This window comes from Opisthocomus hoazin, chromosome 1 (genome assembly GCF_030867145.1).
Source record: "Opisthocomus hoazin isolate bOpiHoa1 chromosome 1, bOpiHoa1.hap1, whole genome shotgun sequence".
Classification (NCBI taxonomy): Eukaryota; Metazoa; Chordata; class Aves; order Opisthocomiformes; family Opisthocomidae; genus Opisthocomus; species Opisthocomus hoazin.
The window spans coordinates 124,649,291-124,671,337 of NC_134414.1; the positions used below are offsets into that span (position 1 = coordinate 124,649,291).

Consider the following 22,047-nt stretch of genomic DNA (forward strand, 5'->3'; position numbering starts at 1 on the left):
TGCTGTGGGAACAGCAGTTTGATGAAGGTGGTTAAGGACCAAAAGACCGATGATGCCTACAGAGCAGAGAATGGATTGAGTGGGTGGACTAGAGCAGTCAGACAATTAATTTTGCAAAAGCATAATGTGAATTGATAAGGCTAAAAGGAAATACAGTCTTATCGAGATAGTGGTAAAGTTTCAGAAGGGCCAAAGATTGAGAACTCTGAAGGAGAAATGGCTAGCCTGAAGACATAGGTTTGTATGGGAAGACAAGAGAGAGATAGGAAGGCAGGCAGGCAGGCAGGCAGGCGAAAGAAAGAAAGAAAGAAAAGAAAGAAAGAAAGGAAAGAAAAGAAAGAAAGAAAAAGAAAGAAAGAAAGAGAGAAAGAAAAGAAAGAAAGAAAGAAAGAAAGAAAGAAAGAAAGAAAGAAAGAAAGAAAGAAAGAAAGAAAGAAAGAAAGAAAGAAAGAAAGAAAGAAAGAAAGAAAGAAAGAAAGAAAGAAAGAAAGAAAGAAAGAAAGAAAGAAAGAAAGAAAGAAAGAAAGAAAGAAAGAAAGAAATGTTGAACAGCAAAAAAATTCACAATGGAAGACAGAACTGGGGTCGTAGGAAAACGTGGATTGGAGACTGTTACACTGTGAGGAAAGGCACTGAAAAGCAGTAATGGATAGATGGGCTGTACAGGAAGATGATGAACCCTGACTCTGTTAAAAAGAAACATTTTTATTATTCTTTGTACATCAGGAATGATGTAAAAGTTGGAAAGAGGAGGCAACTAACAGACTTTGCACATATTTGCTTTCATCAAGACAACTTGCCACCAGAAATGGACCGAGAATCCAAAATGTATCATCAGTAACTGATTTGCCTAAAATTCTAAATCACAGTAGTTCAAAACGTAGCAATTTACAGGACATACTAAAACTAAGACAACTGAAGCTGTCTTCCCTTCTCATTTCAGACTGAATGACAGAAGGCTGTCTGCAAGAAACAAGATTTCATTTTCAGTAATGATAAGAGTTATTCCGGAGTAAACAATATCCTCAATACAGTTAGCGTACATTAAATTAAGACTGTTGAATCTAATGACACTTTCAGGCCAAAATTTTTTTTTTACTTTTATGTATTTTTTCCTACCTATAAAAAGGATTAGTGAGATTATAATGAGAATTAAATAAGGAAAGAGATGATGGAGAGAGTCAGTGTTAAAAGGAAATATTTTAGGGTAAAGATTATGTATACAATTACATCCCTAGTTAAAAAAGCAACTATAAAGGGAGATAATATCTAAAATTGAGTACAGATTTATTCTACATATTTCACAAACCCACAAGGATTTAAGGCCTCTTTTCTTACAAGAGCTAGCTACCACTCTACCTGAGCAATTCGAAATACTGTGCTTGTTACTCTCCCTTTCCCACCTGTTCAAAATCATTCTCAGACTATGAATATAACACTATCTCATTGCAGGTCTCTCTACCCTCTACATGAATGCAATCAATTATTGTTTAATGTTGTTTCCCACCAACAATAATGAATGCCTTGATCAGAATCTCAGCGTGCTTTTTTGATTGTCCATACTCCCTTCACTTCCAGTGCTTGCTCTCAATCAGAACAAGTGATTTAAATCTCATACTTAATTTTGAACAGATGAAGGAGGGAATTTAAGATGTTTCATTCGTGTAAATGCCAAATTTATAACAATGAATATTATCTTTTATATTGCTATACAGCTTAATTTATTTCATCTAAGAGCAATAAAACAGAGTAAGTACTGAGCGATCCTAATAGCCAAGCAGAACAAAATTACGGAAGAAAAGCTGACATTTGAATTATAATGCATTAAGGTAAAATTACAGCTGAATTTGAAGATAATTTCATTCAATTTGACTTTGAGAATGCAGTACTACCTTCAGCTTTATTTCAGAATAATACAAACTGAAAAGTGATTTGAATCTACAAAAATTATGAAATATTATTTGTGGTTTTATAGTTAAGATAGCATTAAATTACTATTTGTGTGGCAACACCATATTGATAGTGAACATTCTCGCTTATCATGTACATTTTGTTGTATAAATGTCGGAAATAAATCTGTGTTACAAAACTGAAACTAGTTGTAAATGAGTTTTTAGCCACTTTAAATTGTGAGCAAAAGAGGTGCAGAAGTGCATAAAAGGTATGCTTTTGAGACAGTATTTAACTATGCAATTTGCAGTGCAATTCCTCAAAGCTTAGTCATGAGACTGATCTTATTTAAGTAATGTCCTTGGCCAAAGTAGGCTTGTTCTAATGAGATTTTTTTCATGGGAAAGTCAGGAGGCACTGTCAACACGACTGCAGGCTAGAACACTATGTGCACTATGTGGGGGACCATGGGGTGAGAAGGAATGATTCTTCATATCTGGGATAATAAAGAAGGAAGCACATTAAACATAAATCATTAGAAAATCCAAAGGGAGTCAAGGAGATTTTCTTTTATGAAGCAGAAGCCTAGTGGCAGAGAAGATAAGATGTGCACGTATTAGCTGATGACAAGCCAACTATGGACCAATCAAACAATACAGGAATGAAGGAGACAAACACCGTCACAGAAAGTGCCAGATATTTCTAATAAAAACACTACTATTGGACAAAGTGCCAGTAAAATCTCAGCAGCAAAGCCACACCTTTGTTCAAGGAAGAATGAATTAAAATGGGATGAAGAACAAGCAAAGGCAACTGTAACTGTCACAGTGATCAGAAATCTCTTGAATGAGAGATAAAAACAGCATTCCAAAACCCAAAAGAAGAGATATTACTCCTCCTACAATAGTGCAGCTGGAGAAAACTTGAGAATAGAAAGATGTTAAGCTTTGGGACAATGCCAGCACAAGCATAAATGAATAAGAACCAACTTTATAGATGCATTTTAATTTCATAGCACTGAAATTCAGAACCACCTTCCACTAGGAGCAATGAGGGAACATCACTTAACTAGATTTATGATGAAAACTAATCACATTTTTATACAGCATCATAGGAGGCATGGTTTAGCAGTCATGGTGATGTTGGGTTGATGGTGGGACTTGATGATCTTAGAGGTCTTTTCCAACCTTCATGCTTCTACGATTCTATTCTATGCTTGTGGTAACAGAGCTCTTTCCCTATCCTGTGTTCCAGTTACAGTCAATAGAGCCACTCGATGCAGTCTAAACAGTCTTACCATGTACCATTAACACAAATGCTATTTTTTCTGTCAAGCACAATTAAAAAAAACTTTCAATGTCAGTAATGTTACATTGAAATATTTTCCTCACCTCCAAGGAAATTAAGCCACTTGCTGAATGATAAAGTGACTCTTCCATTGCCAATTTCCTTTTCTGTCTTTGAAGCCAGTGGTAACTTCTCCCCTCCAACCCAATTCCTTTTGGAACACAGTAAAAAGCACTTAAATAACTCTTGAACCCTCTTCACAGAACTATGGTATAGATCTTTCTGAAGTAGTGCATTTATCTTTAACGTAAGTCTCCAAAGGACATAACCCACATTATGGACTAATCGCCTGTAAAACTGCATTTTATGAACTGTAGCAGTTTTGAGCAATAAAAAAGGAATCAGTGGACTCAACTTGATGACACTTCTTCCCTACCCTACACTGCAATGAATTTATTTTTTAATATTTTTTAAATTATGTGATTTTTAAAAAGCACTAGAACCTGCTTGGAGTCTACAAATATGTACGCTTATGCCTAGAGATGACATGTTATTGAACAAACATTTTTTTCCCAACAAACTAAACCCAAAATTTTGTAAACTAGAATATTCATGTAAGAGAGTCAGAAGAATTTGACTTTTTGTCTTTTCTCCCTTCTTCCTACTTTCTTCTCTTCTCCGTTATCAAAAATACACTGTTCTATTTCATTATCTGAAACAAGGATAGCCCACTGCTATTTTAGGAGCTTTAATCATAAATTGTATCACTTTACTACAATGAAAATCATATTTATGTTCCTTAAAGCCACATAAATTACCTCTGCTCAAAGAATACTACCTCCATGAAGCTCACCAACAAGAATTTTACTTTATTCACAAAGCATTTCATATCAAGACTATTTCTTAAATTCTTTTTCATAGTTTTCTCTTAGTTTAAACTAGATCAAAAACCTTCTAACATAAGTTTGATGCAGTGAAGGCTCCAAAACCCAAACATTCAAAGTAATTGTTTTGTGCATGCTGAATAACTGTGAGGTCAACCTGAGCTATTACCTGGCAGCTCAAATAATCAGTTCATTTGGGCAATGTATTCACTGAATTTGGTGTAATCACATCTCATCTGGACATAAGAACACCAGATATCAGAAAAGAAAGAACCCCTTAGGTCAGAGACTCAAGCATCCATTATTACCATTAACAGTTTAAATATCTTAGTACAAAAGAATAAACAGTTCCTCAATCACTCTTTGCACATCTTGAAAATCAACTCACTAACTTCTTTCTTTTTGAAACACTACAAAAAAGACAACCCTTAACTAAGCACATGCCTAACTGAAGGGTATTATGAAGAACCTGCACATAGTAGGACTTTTTTTTTTTATTTTTTGATTTTTTTTTAAGATAGCAGTCCTTACGAACCTAATAAGTAAAGTATATTACAAGCTACAGTGAAGGAAAAAATCTCAAACCACAAATTGCTTTAATAGTCTCATGTAACTTGGAGAGGTAGAAAATTCTCATCTGCTTGGATTGTGGCAAATGGTCTTGGTCTGAGAATACGAGCAAGGCACACAAACTTGTCAACTCCAAAGAGGCTTCTCGTTATACAACTCATCAGAACACTTCACCCAACCCCAGTATTCATTTTAACTAATTTTTAGTGTTTCAAAGGCAAAATAAAATTCCTACAACAGAAGGGGGAAAAAACCTAACAAGCTTCTGCTTAACAGCAATAACCCCAAAGAGACAACTCTGCTCTGCTGTCTTTCTCTTTCATTCCCAGCCCTCGATGTAGCTTTGATATGCTTTGCTATTGGTATAATTCACACTCCGTAACATCAGCATGGCCTGGTAAATGGCTGGTACTTAGAGCCGAGTTCTGTGAAGCAGCAACTCCAGTTCTACCCATTCCCTTTATGCCTTTTATATAAACCAAACATTGCACCTTTGAATTAGTGTATCTTTAATTACATAACTGAGTGCAGTTCCACATGACTCACTTCAGCCATCCTCGTTTGCAAATGGACATATAGCATGCTATTTTTCTGTTGTGAAAAAATTCTGCTACTTGGGGATTTTTTCATTCATTTCTACTTCTGGAATTTCAGGTGAATTAATGGGACCTTCCAAATTCATAGGGTGAGTCCCTTACATAAGTGAAATAAACTGATTCCGCCAAAACTGAAATCCGTAGTTATTAAACTCACTGGAAGCTTATAAGGAGGCTGTACAGGACACTAATGTAAATTACCTGCTAACAGAGCACATTGTCAACGCCTGTTCCATGTGTACAAGTGAAGAAGATACTTAGGCCAGACATCTCAACAGGGTTCTCAAAATGACTTTTTTCTCAAAAGGCCACATTTCACTTTTATTCAAATAACATGGAAATAATACTGACAGCTAAGGAGAGAAAACAAAGAAAATGACGCGGATGTATATTAATGCAACTGATTCCCAAGCCATGATTTAGTGATTTACTCAAAACCCAGCAACTGTAGTGAGCTATTACCCAAGAATCTTGGTTTTTTATCTCTGGCTAGATGGAAAAGTTTGAGTTTTGCACAACAAAAGAAATAAAAATAACTCTATTGCAGGCTCTATTTCTGATGCTACCTCACAATGTTTCGAAGTTTGGGTTTACTGAAACCTACTGGTATATGCATTTGATTTCTATCACCAACCTTGGCTTGGCATCATTATAGTATACTGGACATTATAAAATTCCCATTCTCCATGTTGGGCCTTGTGATACCTTCTTCAGTCACAGCTGATCTAGAAGACATTGTGTTTATCTGGGGCATTGTCTTACAGCAATAAAATGAATATATAGCATGTATATTCATTATGTGATTATTATCTCTCTAGCTTTGGTCTTGGTTTTCTGCTCTGATACCCAAATGGTCCAGCTGTCCTTTCCCTTTAAGAAAGTCACAGTGCCTTTCACTGACACACAAGCTTGTTTCTCTTGAATCTGCACACTTTAATAGCTCCTAGTACAATTATGTCCTAACTGATTCCTCTTCAAATGATCCTACAGAACGTGTCAGAGTGCAGAAATATCTGGGAGAACACTGATTATTCACAGCTTCATTTATGCCAGTGCAGATTTTGATGCTGAAATTATTTATCAATTCAAAATGGCACACATCTACCTATGCCAGTCCACACACAAGGCTAAAGAGAACAAAATGGATGAAAAAACCACAAACATACTATTATTCATTTTTTAAAATATCATTACAGAGTTACAATTCAAAGAAAAAGGTTTAACCCACTGTCAATATCCAATCAACTTACTTTCTTCCTTCACAGATTTTCTTTCCCTGTCGAGATCCTTCAATTAAATGCAATAGAAAGCTTCTACAGATATTGTTGGGGCTAGGAAGATATGAGTCTGAGTGAAACAGAAACATTCACAGCTAAAATCTGGATTGCTTAGTGATGTGTTTTACTGATTCACTGAATAGTTAAGGTTGGAAGGGACCTCTGGAGGTCACCTTGTCCCATCCTCCCTGCTCATCTAAGGCCACTTAGAGCAGGCTGCCCAGGACCGTATCTGGACAGCTTCTGAATATCTCCAAACGTGGGAGACTTCAAAACCTCCCTGCAACCTGTGCCAAAGCTAAGTCACCCTCACAGTGTGGTGTTCTCAAAACCCAATACCACCATAGTGTGGTTAAGAACCACCACAATGTAGTGTTCTCAAAACACAAAAAAGTGTTTCCTGATGTTCAGAAACCACCTTCTATATTTCAGTTTGTGTCCACTGCCTCTGCTTCTGTCACAGGCACCACTGAGAATAGCCTGCCTCTGTCTTGTTTGCACACTCCCTTCAGGTACTTCTATATACTGATAAGATCCCGCCAAGTCTTCTCTTCTCTAGGCTAAATAGACCCAGCTCTCTCAGCCTTTCCTCATAGCACAGATGCTCCAGGCCCTTCATCACCATCGTGATCCTTCAGTGGACTCTCTCCAGTATGTCCTTTATGTCCCTGTCTCCCCTATACTGAAGAACCCCAAACTGGACACAATTTGTTGAATTTCACGAGGTTCCTGTCAGACCATTTCTCCAGCTTGTCAAGGTTCCTCTGGACAGCAACACGACCCTCTAGCATGTCAGCCACTCAGTTTTATGTCATCAACAAACTTCTGTTGACGAGGAAGTGACCCCCTGAAACTGTGGACATGGGGCTTAAATCAAACGTACAAAAAAGTGCAGACACCAAAGAAACTTCAGTTCTTGAGCAGTAATAGTAACACACAGTTATTTTTTAAACTGTTATTTCTAAAAGAAAAAGGTATTTATTGGAACTGAAAGGCAGAGAGGCAGGATTAAGAAACCTCTTGGGACTTTTCATTCACTTTTAGTTATGAGCTGGAAAAGGCTTGAATTTTTGCAAAGACCAATTGGGTTAAAAGATCAATTTGACAATCCTGTTGAAGGAGGTAAAAGTACTGTTCTGCATTAAAGACTGACTAGGAGGTAAAATGAAATACGAACAAACAGCTAGATACTGAAGAAAACTACTTAGCAAGATGAAACAATGCTCTATACTGGGATCCCTGTTTGATATATTTATTAAACGGAAAGGAAGTAACTAAAGACCATGATCCTTTGACGGAGCACTGGAACAGGCTACCCAGGGAGGTTGTGGAGTCTCCTTCTGTGGAGATATTCAAGACCCACCTGGACAAGGTCCTGTGCAGCCTGCTGTAGGTGACCCTGCTTCGGCAGGGGGGTTGGACTAGATGACCCACAGAGGTCCCTTCCAACCCCTACAATTCTGTGATTCTGTGATCCTCACTCGCTTCTGACCTAAAATGAATGCAAGTCATGTACAACTACGCTTAAATCGCAGTGGAGTAAAACAAGTGTATAGAGAGGAAGGTAGGACAGAAAATCAGTTCATAAATTATTTTGAACTCATCTAAACATTCAAACAAATCAGAATTTCATATAACAAAAAAAAAATTAAACAAATTAGGTTCCCCATAAGACAAGCTAGATTATAAAACATTCAGTTCTCCAGGTTAAAGCCTGAACAATCAGATGAGCTATATGGTAATTTGTTCATTAACCTTTACAATGTATGTATCATGATTCACCTGAACCAAGAATGGAGGTATAAATGCAAACCAGGAAGAAGACTGTCTGTTGTCGGTAAATTTTAACATTATCTGTGTGCAGTTCTAAATGTCAACATCTAATCAAGCCTAATCTATTATTGATTTTCTTTTTTGTTTTCAAAATAGCCATCTGTGGCACCAATTTCAATCAGTTTTTATTTCTTGAGGCCCATCTCTCAAGTATAAAATACATCTATCAGACTGACTATAGTTGTTAAAAATAATATCCTAATTTGCTCTAATATGATGGAAACCCACTAATGCTAAGGCTTCAGGACATTATTTAAAACCAAAACTACTTGTTACAAAATTAGTAAGGAAAATTATTATTAGTAGAGTGAATAGGCTAAGCATTACTGGAACTTTCGATGTACTGTGGCAACAACAGGTGTGCCATGAGAAAGGAACAAAATGGGAAACTACCTACAAGTGTGACCTCCATTCTAACTATGGTTATGGCTCATGTTACTTAACTCTCTCATCTTACAACAGTTTCTTGCCTTTTCCCATTTTGCAAACTAAAACATTCTATGTCAAACCTCACATTTGAAGTGGGCTTCTGCAAAAAAATTCATACAAAACTGTTCAAATATTTCCAGGACTGAAACAAGAGAAAACGTTTTGCACCTTTACTTAAAGAACACTAGCATTTCTGTGATTTAAAGCATCTTGATAAGACATTCACTGATGTCCTTTGCTATAAGTTTACATCTACCCAAGCTGTTGCTGTGTTCATTATAGCAATTTGAAATTTTGGCACTGCCAAAGCTTATCTATGCTTAGTGCATTCTACCCTTAAGAGACCCTATGTATCAATTTGACGGTGCTGATACTGTCATCACAGAGTAACTAAGCATATTGCATAGTAAGGTTAGGAGGCTGCACAAGATGGTCCTTTCACTGTATCTTCTGGCTTCCAAGTCAACTGGTGCAGAAAGCTTTCATCTGTATTCTCTCATCTCATTCTGAGCTGAGAGTGGAAGGACAAGGAAGACAAGCATCCCAAATCAAATGCAGCAAGCTGAGAAATGAAACCATGAAAAACAAAAAAAAAAAAAGGAGGAAACTGTGGGCACTGGTGGACAGAAGCCATCTAGCAGAAGAAGGTTAAGAAAGGTAAAAAGGAGGAAAGAAAGGAAAGGACAACTGAAGTGATAAAAAGAACCACAGAATGGCAGGTCACGACCGTTAGAGCTCTTATCCAACCCAAAGAGAACAACCCTGGTGTGTAACCTGAAAATGAGCCTATTTTACTTGCAAGTTTCAGAATTCCTTTGCCGCTTAGCATAATCTACTGCAAGGTGCATGCCTTCATTACCATCTAACGCCTATGCCATGGAAGATGACATCTCTCTTGCCCCAAGTAATTCAGATCATTTAGCAAAGGATTACACTGTAAATCTAAATAAACCATCATCCTATTTGAATGATATGTGAACAGGGAGAGAAAAAATGAACTTCTTAAAATATAAAAATTGCAGTAGTGTATTGGGTTTGCATAGCAAGGTTTTGGTAGCAGGAAGGCTACACGGGTGGCTTCTGTGTAAAGCTGCCAGAAGCTTCCCCCATGTCCTATAGTAATGCCAGCTGGCTCCAAGACAGACCCGCTGCTGGCCGAGGCCAAGCCCATCAGTGATGGTGGTAGCACCTCTGGCATAACATATTTAAGCTGGGGGGAAAAACGCCCTGTGTAACAGTACGTGCAGCAGGAGAGAGGAGTAAGACTGTGTGAGAGAAACAACTCTGCAGACACCAAGGTCAGTGAAGAAGGAGGGGAGGAGGAGGTGCTCCAGGTGCCGGAGCTGAGATTCCCCTGCAACCTGTGGAGAAGACCATGGTGAGGCAGTCTGTCCCCCTGCAGCCCATGGAGGTTCATGGTGGAGCAGATATCCATCTGTAGCCCATGGAAGGGACCCCACACCAGAGCAGGTGGATGCCCAAAGAAGGCTGTGATCCCATGAGAAGCCCACACTGGCGCAGGCTCCTGGCAGGACCTGTGACCCTGTGGAGAAAGAGGAGCCCACGCTGGAGCAGGTTTGCTAGCAGGACTCAAGACCCCACAGGAGATCCACACTGGAGCAGCCTGTTCCTGAAGGACTGCACCCTCTGGACAGGACCTAGACTGGAGCAGTTTGTGAAGGACTGCATGCTGTGGGAAGGACCCACATTGGAGAAGGTTGTGGAGGACTGCCTCCCATCGGAGGGACCCCACCCAGACAGACCCCACCCTGGAGCAGGGGAAGAGTGTGAGGAGTCCTCCCCCTGAGGAGGTAGGAGCGGCAGAGACGGCATGTGATGAACTGACCGCAACCCCCATTCCCCATCCCCCTCTACTGTTCAGGGAGAGGAGGTAGGGAAATCGTGATGGAAGTTGAGCCCAGGAAGAAGGCAGGGGTGGGAGAAGATGTTTTAAGATTTGGTTTTTATCTCTCATTATCCTACTCTGATTTGACTGGCAACGCATCAAACTAATTTCCCCACACCGAGTCTGTTTTGTCCGTGACAGTAATTGCTGAGTGAACTCCCTGTCCTTACCTCAACCCACAAGACTTTTGTTGTATTTTTTCTCCCCTGTCGAGCTGAGGAGTAGCTCTGGTGGGCACCTGGCGTCCAGCCACGGTCAAACCACCACAAGTAGGAACGGAAATTCCATATTAACTACATTTTTACACTAATGTGATTACCAAGTCCCACACATAAAAGTTAGGAAAAGCCAGGACTGAAGTAATCACAACGGCTCACAGTCTACTTCAATGATAGCTGGTTCCCAAGACTGTCGGAGTCAAAAACAGCTCCATGAGCCAGCTGGCCAAGGCTTCTGCTGAGGGATTGCGGCCTTGACTTCAGGAAGGCTGTTGAGAGACCAAATACACAAAATCTCAAGAAAGTTTCAGATCTTTGAGTGGTACAAATACATTTCATCTGCATTCAACATTTTCACAAACTGAGTTTTGATATATTATGGATTTTTAAAACAGGAATAAAATGTTCCTAGCAGAGAACAAATTAGTTATGTACAGGAAGGAAAAAAAAAAAGCTATCAGTTTATCTGAAGACTACACTGAAAAACAAAGTGTTATATCTACCTCTGCCACCTACCTCTGAGCACATGAAAAACTAATTCCTTGGAATATGCAGTGGGTGTCACAAACTGGCCACCTAGGCTAAAAGGCTTAAAGGCTAAAAGGCTTAACTCTTCTCCTTAGTTCAGTGGCTATAAAGTTACAGAAGGCTTGCTCAAAAGAATATTGTAAAATACACTAGTTTTGAAGAGATTCTACACTGAAAAAGTAACTCTGCGTGCAGCCTAATGTTTGCATAGAGCTATGTATTAAACAACGGCAACAAGAAATGTTTGACTCCTTCCAACCACTAGCACTCATTTCTCTACACTAGGTGAGATGCTCTTTAGACAGCCTATAGAAAAATTGAGTATATGATAACATTATAGACATCTGCATCAAGAGGAATCATTAACATGACATGGAATACCATCGAATTTCCTGGTTGACTTCCACAATCCCAGATTTCTTCAGAAGCAGTTTTTATACAATACCTCTCTCTAGTAGACCCTTTTTCTTTGCGCAGTATACACAATCACTCCTCTTCCTCTGAATGCAATACATCTTTATCACTTCCAATACACAACATTTTGCAAAGACAAATTCTTACCCTTAACATAAGATGGTTTTCTATATTTTTTAAAGAAGCAAATTAAGCTAATTCTTTCTGAAATTCTCAGTCTGGAAAACTGCAATTTTTATCATACACCAAAATCACAGGGTAAACATTCCTACTGTTGTCTCAGCAGCAACAGAGTTTGGGTTTCCATCGAATCTGAGTGCAAGTCTGGCTGAGAAGCTCATGTGTGCCACATCTCTCATCATGTTTCTTCATTCCTAAATACTAACAGTATTCATTTTTACCTAAACTAAATGCTTCTCTAAGAAACAAAGTCCATGAAACTGAACAATTAAATCTGACATAACGCTCTGAGTAGGTGTTGTGCTGTATTCTTCTGGCACGTAAGCATTTAGCAACTTCAGCAATATAAACAAAAGGAATCTAACAGAGACAAAGGTTTATTTCCCTTACTTTCCCCTTCAAAGATCTTCAGTAACCAGACACAACAGAATATGAAGGAATATGCAATTTTCTATGGTCCTGCTTTGTTTAGCAGAAAAGTTCTGGATTCAAACCACATTTTGAAACATGAATCTCATGTCCAAATGCTTTCATGCAATCAATTTCCAACCACAAAGAATGGAAGCACTACATAAAAAATGGCTAGGTCTCCTTTCATATTTTTTTTTAATATGTCCAAAATATATTTGAACTATTTAATTTTAAACTTTAGCAGAATTTTCTCCCATAGAATTTGATTTCAAACCAGCATCTGGAACCCAATGGGAAAACTTGCCTGGAAAATTTCTGCGAGATAATCACTTTTACCAAGATTAAAATGCTAGTGCATTATTTTACCGAATGCTTTCTAATTCATTCTTTTATTCCTTTATTTTAAGCTAGGAAGCGACCAGCAGCCAGAGAATACAAATTACAGCAGCAAGGGCACTCTAACCAAGGGTCCCCAGCCAAGACAAATCACTCATTACATGCATCAATGATACTGTTTGCTGTATGTGACTTTTCCCCTTTTGTTCTAGGTGCAGAAGCCATTAAATGGATTGAGACAGTAGAGCTCCCAGTAAATATACTTTTTACTATGTCCTCACGCTGTGTGTGTACCTTCACAGCAGTTTGTTACAGATGGTGCCTACTGCCCACCTTTCTTTTCCATAGAAGTGACACAGCACTGGTTTTATTCTAACCTAAAACCTGTGTAATTTCAAAAACCTGTTGGAATGAAGGAATGCTGTATTACAAATGCAGTTAACATATCCGTATATTAAAATGTTCATTCTGGATTGCTATATTGTCCATGCTATCCAACAGACCTGCACTAACCTATGAGGAGTTGCTGTGCATCTAGCCTTATTAATCCGGTATCACTCTTTTTGGAAAACCCGTCAGCAAACAGCAGACACCTGGAATTCAGTCAACTTGGAACAAATAAAACCACTTCTTTTAAGAGGAAAAAACTCTATCGGCTTCTTACAAATCTTCCTAAACACAAACCAAGAATTTATATTAAAATAAAGAGCATTACACCTTTAAATTCTTGTTTCTTCCTAGAGACTTCAAGCATGAACACAGTGGAAGAGAGGGGAAAGGGAAAGCAGGCGCAAGGAGAGAAGACCTTTTCCATGTTTCTTACACTGGGACTGTTTTGCACCCAGTGGTGCAAGGAGGAGAGATCCATGGATAGAGGCCAGCCCTGGTCATACCTCTTCCCCTACAGGAGCATCCTGGAGAGTGTGCGTGGGTTTCTCTGTTGCAGCAGCCCCCCTCAACCCCCATGTTTTCCAGAAGAGTATTTCAAGCAACAGTAACACCACAGTTAAGGAAGTGTTAAGGGTCATGAAGCTGGTGAACAAATGAATGAAGCATGGCCTTCTCTGGCAGGCAATACAAACAAAATCAGGATTTAACCTTCCCTCAAAATTTCAGTTTGTCTCCTTCTGTGCATAGAGATAAATCACAGTAACACAGAACTTTGAAACAAGGTGTAGAGCTTGGCAGAGAAGTGTATGTGGGGGAAGTTAGGGATAAGAGCTTAAAAACATTGGGATCATTTAAAAACAGATTTTATAATATCCTTAGTATAGTATCTTTACAGATTTTCAAAGAACAGGAAAAGATTCAAATCTAAAGTTCTTTATTTTGATTCGTCTTGTTTCAAGTCTGTGTTTGACGTTCACACAGTTCATTCTACATTGTGTTACATCATTATCATTTTTCAATAATGATACGCTTCTAGGGTTTTGAATCAAGATTTCCGAGTTGTTAAACATGAATTTCACCTTTTTATATTTAAAGACAAAACACATTTTAAATCCTTAGATTCTTTTACAGAAAGGAAATTTTATTTTTAATCCTGATACAATTTCCTCATAAAATAAATGTTCTTGAATTTTAAAAAACTGACCCTACTGGACCATCAAAAGAAATGTCAGTCAAGAATATCAGAGCACTTTTTAATAAGATCTTAGTTTAAAGCAGAAAATACCCCTACTTTCTTTAAATACACACAATAATTATTGGGGCTTTATGTGTTTAGAATGTGAATAGATTCATAAAACAAAGTAATAGTATCTGCTGGCTTAAAGGTTGGTGCATAGTATGACATACTGTAAAACAATTGTTTAAAGAGCAGAAAACTATTTGTACAGTATCATCAACCGGGGAAAAAAACATCCATGCATTGTTTGGGTAGTGTTTTTTTATTATCTATAAAAGTATCTATCTAAAGCATCACAAAAATACCTTCATTGATTAAAATTAATAATTCTCTAATTATTAAATTATGACCTTTATCAAGGTATTCAGCACCTTTATGGTTTTCTACAGGATGACAGAATTTAGTTCAAATGCAGCAATCCAAGAAAATAAGGGACAGAAATGCTAACATACAGAATGATTATGTAGTAGGTGAGACAATTAAATGAGCAAAATTTCCTACTGACTAGGAAAACCTTCAGGGGCTTTTGTTTTGGGTTTTGTTGGGAAGGCTTAGGGTTGTGGGTTTCTTAAAATACAATGGATTAGCAAGCTTCAGATATCCATATAAAACAGGCAGTTGATTTAAAGCAAAGACTGGTCTCTAAGCTATGTTCTGTAACACATTAAAATTAGCACTTACGTTACAAATGGATGCTAGATTAATTGAAGTGACTTCTCTTCAATGCCTGCCTATTTTGAACAGACTTGTTCTTAGACGTGGGAAAGATCAATAGCCTACCTACACAAGAAAGAAAGGTGCTGCAAGATTGATAATTAAAGCATCCTTGGAAGCACTATAAGGATTGCTGAAATACGTGGAAGACTAAGGGGATTACAGGAGAAATGAACCAGCTGAAGATAAGTTCACTGCTACATTTTGCAGCCTTCTGTATGGTCTGGAAATACCATGGCATTGTTACAACAGAAGACAGAGTGATCATTACTGTGAGGAATAAGTACAGAAATAGAAAGAAGTGTTTACAAATGCGTTTTAAAAGCTCTAAACACAAACAAATCAATAAAAATACACAGATCTTTAGGTTTTTAACATGTCTTACAAACCTATGGCAAGTAAGAAAAAAAAATTATTACTAGAGAAACCCTGAATTTTACACAAGTTGCCCAGATAGACGTTCACAGAACTAAAAATGATAAGGAAGCGGCACTCTACAATCAGAAAGTAATCTAACAGAAAGTTCTCATTTTCTCATAAAGTTGAGTAAGTTGATTTGTATAGACCGGAAAGAAATCCTGCAAACAATTTCATGCTTTTATCATATAAGAGAAATCTTCTTTTCAGCAGTAATTCGGACACCTTATCATAAAGATTGGCACATCATTTAGAAGTCCAAAACCAGCTTCTGCAGACATATTGTTCACAATAGGTATTTTTTGTTGACCTCTCCTGCATGATAATATGGTTTCTGGAGGTCGGGATAGATTTTGGACAAATAACTTCTCTCCCTACTGGTCTATTTCCACACTATTTACCATTCCCTTTCTCTCTGTCATAGAGTTCAGCTTGTTAACAGGCAAAACAAACAAAAGGCCAACCTCTTCTCTGTGTCAGTGTCAAGCTAGAGAAATTCAGTGATCCTAATGGAAACATTCCATCTTACACACACAGATGGAATAAGAATATACCCTAATGTAGTCATGCTATATTTGGATATAAGAACAATAAAATGCTTCTCATATTGCACATGCGGATCAGTTTCTAAATATCACTAAACAGTTAAATGAGATTTTTAAACGTTTTTAAACGCTTTTAATTTACAAAAAAAAGTCGCCAACGAATTGAATATTAACTTACTCTATATCGTATCGACAAACCATTTACTGAACTTTCAGAGTTTTCTAAAATTCTCAGGTGAAAAGTCTAACATCAGATACCCTAAAACAAACCCTCGAGTAGAGTTTAGATCTAATTACTTAGATCTAAAAATACTTCTCTGGAAACACGGAGCAGATTTCCATAAGAAAAAAAAATTTATTTCCTGCATGCCTTTTCCTTCTCTCATTTGTAAAGTATTTAACTTGCCAGAAGACATACTGTCTGGCCAAAAACTAACTGTTAAATTCATAGAAGGATAAGAAGGGTCATTCTGGATCAAACCCAAGGTATATCCAATCCAGTACTGAAGGCCAGTTTCAAAGCAGCCAGCAGCGGACACTTTGCAAAGGACCTCAGAAGAGTAGGCAGGTGTGGGACAGCTGTCCCTTCCGCGCTGGTGTCAGTCTGGTTTCTAGGAATTGTTCTGGCATTTTCCTGACACAGGGAAGATGGTGTCTGAAAGTGAAAACACTGCTCTCCGAATAAATCATGAGATGGAAAAACTACTGCTCACTAACTATCAACTATTCTCTTCAGTTTATTTTTCCATACTCCCTTATAACACCTCGCTTAAATTGTGATTTACCTCCTTTTGCAACAAGGCCAAGCTGTATACTTTAGGAAACACTTTAGTTCCTCTGTGGTGTTTTCACACCCTCAAATTACATGAGAACTACTGTACTGACTTGGTTTTAACCTGTATCTTTTTAAGCTACACATTATTTAATTCTTAGTATTTCCATACCAATCACTCTCATTTGTCCAAAACCAATTAATAAAATATCCAAACAACACGCTGTACTGCCAAATACAACACCAGGAATATATCATGAAGCATTAACTGCAAGTCTGCTCATCTCCTGCTTATGGCATATAAATCGAGGCTTTTGGATACATGTCATTTCACACATATCTACAGCTACAGAGGTCCCAAAGTCTTCATTATTACTCAAGTCTATATGGATGTCGGACACGTGGGTAAAAATGTTCTTAAAAATCTCAATAGCTTGAGACTAAAACATGATTTCGCTCAAGAGAATGACATACTTTTACCGCAGTAACTTTGGTTATTTAATTTTTCTCATTTTTCCGTAATTATGTAGATGCTCACAAAAAATACTAGCTGGACAACTGACCAGCAGAACCCACCAGGACAACTACAACACCAGCAGCAGCACAGCCTTCTTCACAGTACCTTAAGTCCTAAACGTAAGAGATATCCTCTAGTAGTAGAACGTCAGTCTCATTCAGAGAGAAGTTCAGTCCCTACAGACACTTAGTCCTTGGTCTCCTTATTGCTGCAGGAAAATTCTGAGTGCTGTACTCAGAAAGAGTGCTTATCTGTGATGGATTGCACTTACGTAAAAATAAATACATGAATAAAAATAAGCCAACTTCTTTGAACTGATGAATAACTCAAGGTCATCAGTAATCTGTCTGAGATTTTAATACCAGAATCAAAAAGCTACTTTGAGCTACCCAATTTACATCAAGTGTAATCACTGTGAAAACAAAGGCTATACAAATTTCGGAACTGACATTTGACAGTTTTTCTTACCTCAATTTTTTTTGTAAGAGGAAGAAAATTAATACAGGAGCCTTTTAGAAGGAAGTGTAAAAGACCAACCTTGCATAACCTGACAAGATATATCGACACCTGGTAACTGAAAAAGCAACAACTTCCTTTTACAGTTCACTGATAGACATGAAACTTTATAAACTCCGCAAGTTCTATAGTTTACTTCAGAAGTTCATTGTCTGGTGACAGATAACAGCAGATACAGTTTGAAAGAAACTAGGATACAAAAATTCTTTCTGGTGTACATATATGTGGAAACATACATGCATGCACGCTTAGCACAGGATACCATCAACCTGTTACCCGATGCGACCTTTATCTTAAAAACTCATACACGTTTTGCACAAAGCAGTTGACAGCTCAGATGCTATTATCTGTGGGTTTAGGTTTGAGAGTAATTGCCCAATTCATTGTGTTCTGGCAACCAAACAACAAACCTACAGCACAGGCTGAAATCTTGCATAAGAACACAACTTGTTCGTAACTTGATGTCCTGGACAACTAATGAAAATTTAGATGAACATGAAAGCACTCACCCTACACCATTAACTGAGGCTTGTGTTTCAAGCAGTTCTGTTTCAGGCTGCAGTGGTACATGGTTCCTACGCAGCTCCATGGTCTTGCCCACCTATAGCGTTTTTCTTAGCAGTAAAAACTAACCTTTAGCATGGTCATAATTCGTTTTTGAACTTACCACTTCATGAAGATAAATGAGTAAGTTCACCTCCCTGTCAGTAGCACTGTTTTCTGTTTGCCTTGCCACAGACACTGTAAGACACCACACATTGATCTACTGGGTGAAGAATGACAAGCTAAAAGTCTTGGAACTACATAAAAAAAAAATCTGTTTGAGGAAAACAAACAAAAATATTAATCCAAACATAGTAATAACAAGAATTTATAAGACCGGAGTATATCAATTCTCTGAAAATCCCTCTTTAATAACAAGAAATAAACCATCAAGAATGAAGTGGAAGGGCTGTCTTTACCGAGTCGGATTAATAAACTTACTCCCCTTCCACCTTTTTCCCCCACACAATCAAGAAACCCAAACAAAACATTCCTTTGCAATTTAGTATTAATGCTGGTATGCTTGTAACTACAAAATAGAAGACCAAACATATCAGATAGTAAAGCCAAGCTAAGTTATAATTATTGTAAGTGAAAATCCAACGGCAATTACTGCAAACATGTTTCCAAGATGTATGTGCCGAAAATACCACCTTACGAAAATTTAAGATATATTATTCTTCCTCAGTTAACTTCACAAGATTTAAAAAAAATTTTCACAGCTGGGATTCCACATGTTAGTAACTGGCATTTTAAACTTAAGCATGTAAGTGTTTACACAATGGGCAACTTCTTTATCGTACTAATTTTCTTTCATCCAACTCCTGCATTTAGAGAAAGTCATCTTTCACAGTAGATTCTTTTGCCAGCATTTCATTAATCAGGTGGGGTGTGTGTTTTGAAGCACTTGTATTAATTCAGTGACTTTTCAGTCCACATGTGTTTTGTTGAGTTACACTTCTTATCTGACCTCTATGGTACAATGACACTACCAAAGATAACAGGCCCCTCGTTTTATCGGAAGTTTTGAAACAAGGTACAGAAAGAGAATTTACTCCGAAGTTAGGTAATTCATCAGTACTCTGTACAGCCAATACCTCAATACCTGAACTTGTTTGGAAAAGTTACGTCAACATCAAAAAAACACTTCATCCTTGACAGACTTTTCTTTGGGCTACACTGTTTTAGTAACTCTTTTCCCTATTTTTCACCTGCTTTTTAAAATACTATTTAAACATTACTAATTTAATCCCAGGAATATCAAATACTACTTTAGAAACCTAAACTAACCTGCATTACTTAATAAAAATTCTTTACCTTTTATGTATATACTGTGTCTTGGCTATTTCATAACACAGCGAACGGATTTTTTTAGACCACATTCACGAGTCTTCTTAGGCCTTGTGGTATTGTAGCAGACACCAGCATGCACTAATGAGAATGACATAAAAGGAAAACTGTGTTGTGGTACTGCAAAAATCTGACGTCTTCTAAGACATGAGTAAGGGCAAAATCCAATACGGCATTGATATGACTGCATGTTACACAATCACAAACTGAAAGTACTCATCACAGTGTCCCTGCCATAACTGACCCTGACTGCTCAGGGTATTTGTGGCCATACTACCACATTTTAGTATTCTATAGATATTTTCTTCTCTCTTCCTGTTACCCATATGGATACAACAAACACTGAAAATGGATTGTAAAACATAAGGGTGAAAATGTATGAACTATATATGATAGCACTCCACAACTAAAACCAGTTTGTTTTCTCTGACCATTACTTTCCACCACAGTCATTTTCAGCGCTCCTTTCAGTAACAGCCAGTAAAATAATTTCTCTCAGAAGCAACATTCAGAGCTGCCCTTCAGTTCCCATATTTTCACTCACACCACATTAAAACCCCATTAGATGAAAGTTAAATTGTACAAAAAATAATATTAGAAGTAGGGTAGACTCTCCTAATTCAGGAACAGACGCATAGTACAGCCTCCACAACTTGAGAGATGTACATTAAACAAACAGTTAAGGAAATGCTATGCGTTATCCAGATGTTCGATAACACATAACGTGATGTTTCTCTATCAGTTATGGGTTTTTTTTCCAGTTCTTCCTAACAAAATTTTATATCCTGTGGATGTGCTGTGCATTTTTAGTTTTATTTTTCTAAATAGGATTATTCCCTTCTTAATCCAGAGGCATTTTTCTTAAACGTGCACCTTATAACCTAAAGAATTACAATACTGTCTTCGGTAAGACCTGATGAGCATGCCCCTGTGATAAATACTTTAAAAGGGATTTTTTCGGACAATCAGACCGTAGCACTTAAAATTTAGGTGTTAAGGGCAGTCGGGCACCTTTGAACAGTTCGCTGACGGACAGCAGTTTCTCTTAACGCGCCGTGAGCTCTCTCAAACCCATTCCGAACGCGCTCTGCGCAAGAGGAAAAAAGTGAACCCTAAACCCGCATTTCGAAGTAACAGAGATGCTACGGCTGCACCCCACCGGGAGGCAACTTTCGGCTCCCCGCCACCCGGCAGTTCGGCCGCCGACCCCGCTGGCTGCGGGTGCGTCCGGAGAGCCCGCGGGCGCCCCGCCGGCCCCGGCAACCCCGGCGTTACCCCCGGCTCCCGGCGCCGCTCCGCACCTCGCTGCTCCCGGGGCCGGGGGAAGGCGGCGAAGTCCCCCCCGCTCCCCTCTCGCCAACACCCGACTTTCGCGGGGCGGCGGGGCGGAAGGCGGAGGCGCCCGGCCCCGCACTCCCCTCGCCCCCCACCCCCCGACCCCGGGAGAGGCCAAACTCGCCGAGAGGGGCCGGCGGGGGGACCGTACGCCCTGACACTGGCCTCGGCTGCCACCCCGCTTCCCCGGGCCGGGCGCGGACGCCGACCCTCCCCGCCGCCGTCCGCCGGAAAGTTGGCGGGAGCCCGCCCGCCCCGCACCGCCCGGCCGCCCTTACCGTGGTTGCTGCCGACGTGACCGGCGGCGGCGGGGCGCGCCGTCAGCAGGGGGAGGAAGAGGCCGACTCTCCAGAGCAATCCCCTCGCCTCACAACACCCCATGGCTGGTGCCCGCCGAGGCTCCCCGTCCTCCTTCAGGCCGGCGAAGAACGCGGCCGCGGCGCTCCCGCCCGCCGGCCCGGCGGGGTCCGGTGAGGCCCGGCGGGCTGCGCTGCCTGCACTGCAGCCGGGGGCTGTCCGGGCCGGGGGGAGCGCATCCACCAGCGGGGTCCCGGGGCACGGCGGCGGGCCGGAGGGCGAGGGCGGGCGGGGGCGCCGGCAGCCCCCGCTGCCGCCCTGCCTCGAGGGGCGGCGGCGCTGGGAGCCGGGAGAGCACCGGCAACTTCGAGGCGGCGGCGGCGGCGGCGGCGGCGGGGTCCGGGGGGCGTCGCGCCCCGCTCCCTCCGCCGGCTCCGGCCAGTGGCACCTTCAGCCCCGCAGAAGCGCTCCCGGCAGCTTCAGCAGCCTCCTCCGCGGGAGCAGCCTCCTCCCCCGTCCGCGCCGCGCGGTACCCCGCATCCCCGGCCGGAGGCAGCGCCGAGGGGCTTCAGTTTCCCAGGGTGGAGGGTCTCGCCCCTGCCGCCGCGCTCCCAAGGCGGAAGGGGTAGAAGGGCCGGGCGCCTCCTCACGCTCC

General features: G+C 39.9%; 1 protein-coding gene across 4 annotated transcripts in view; it reads right to left on the bottom strand.

Moving 5' to 3' along the window:
- The window catches only part of EPHA6 (EPH receptor A6), a 543,420-nt gene extending 521,765 nt beyond the window's left edge, over nt 1-21,655 (bottom strand). For 2 of the 4 annotated variants that reach the window (XM_075434878.1, XM_075434861.1), the window contains exon 1: nt 21,374-21,655. In XM_075434878.1, coding sequence (XP_075290993.1) covers nt 21,374-21,476 — 103 coding nt within the window. In that variant the 5' untranslated portion in view covers nt 21,477-21,655. The remainder of the gene's footprint in view (nt 1-21,373) is intronic. The other 2 variants (XM_075434886.1, XM_075434870.1) reach the window with 1 other exon arrangement.
- Nucleotides 21,656-22,047: the final 392 nt, after the last annotated feature.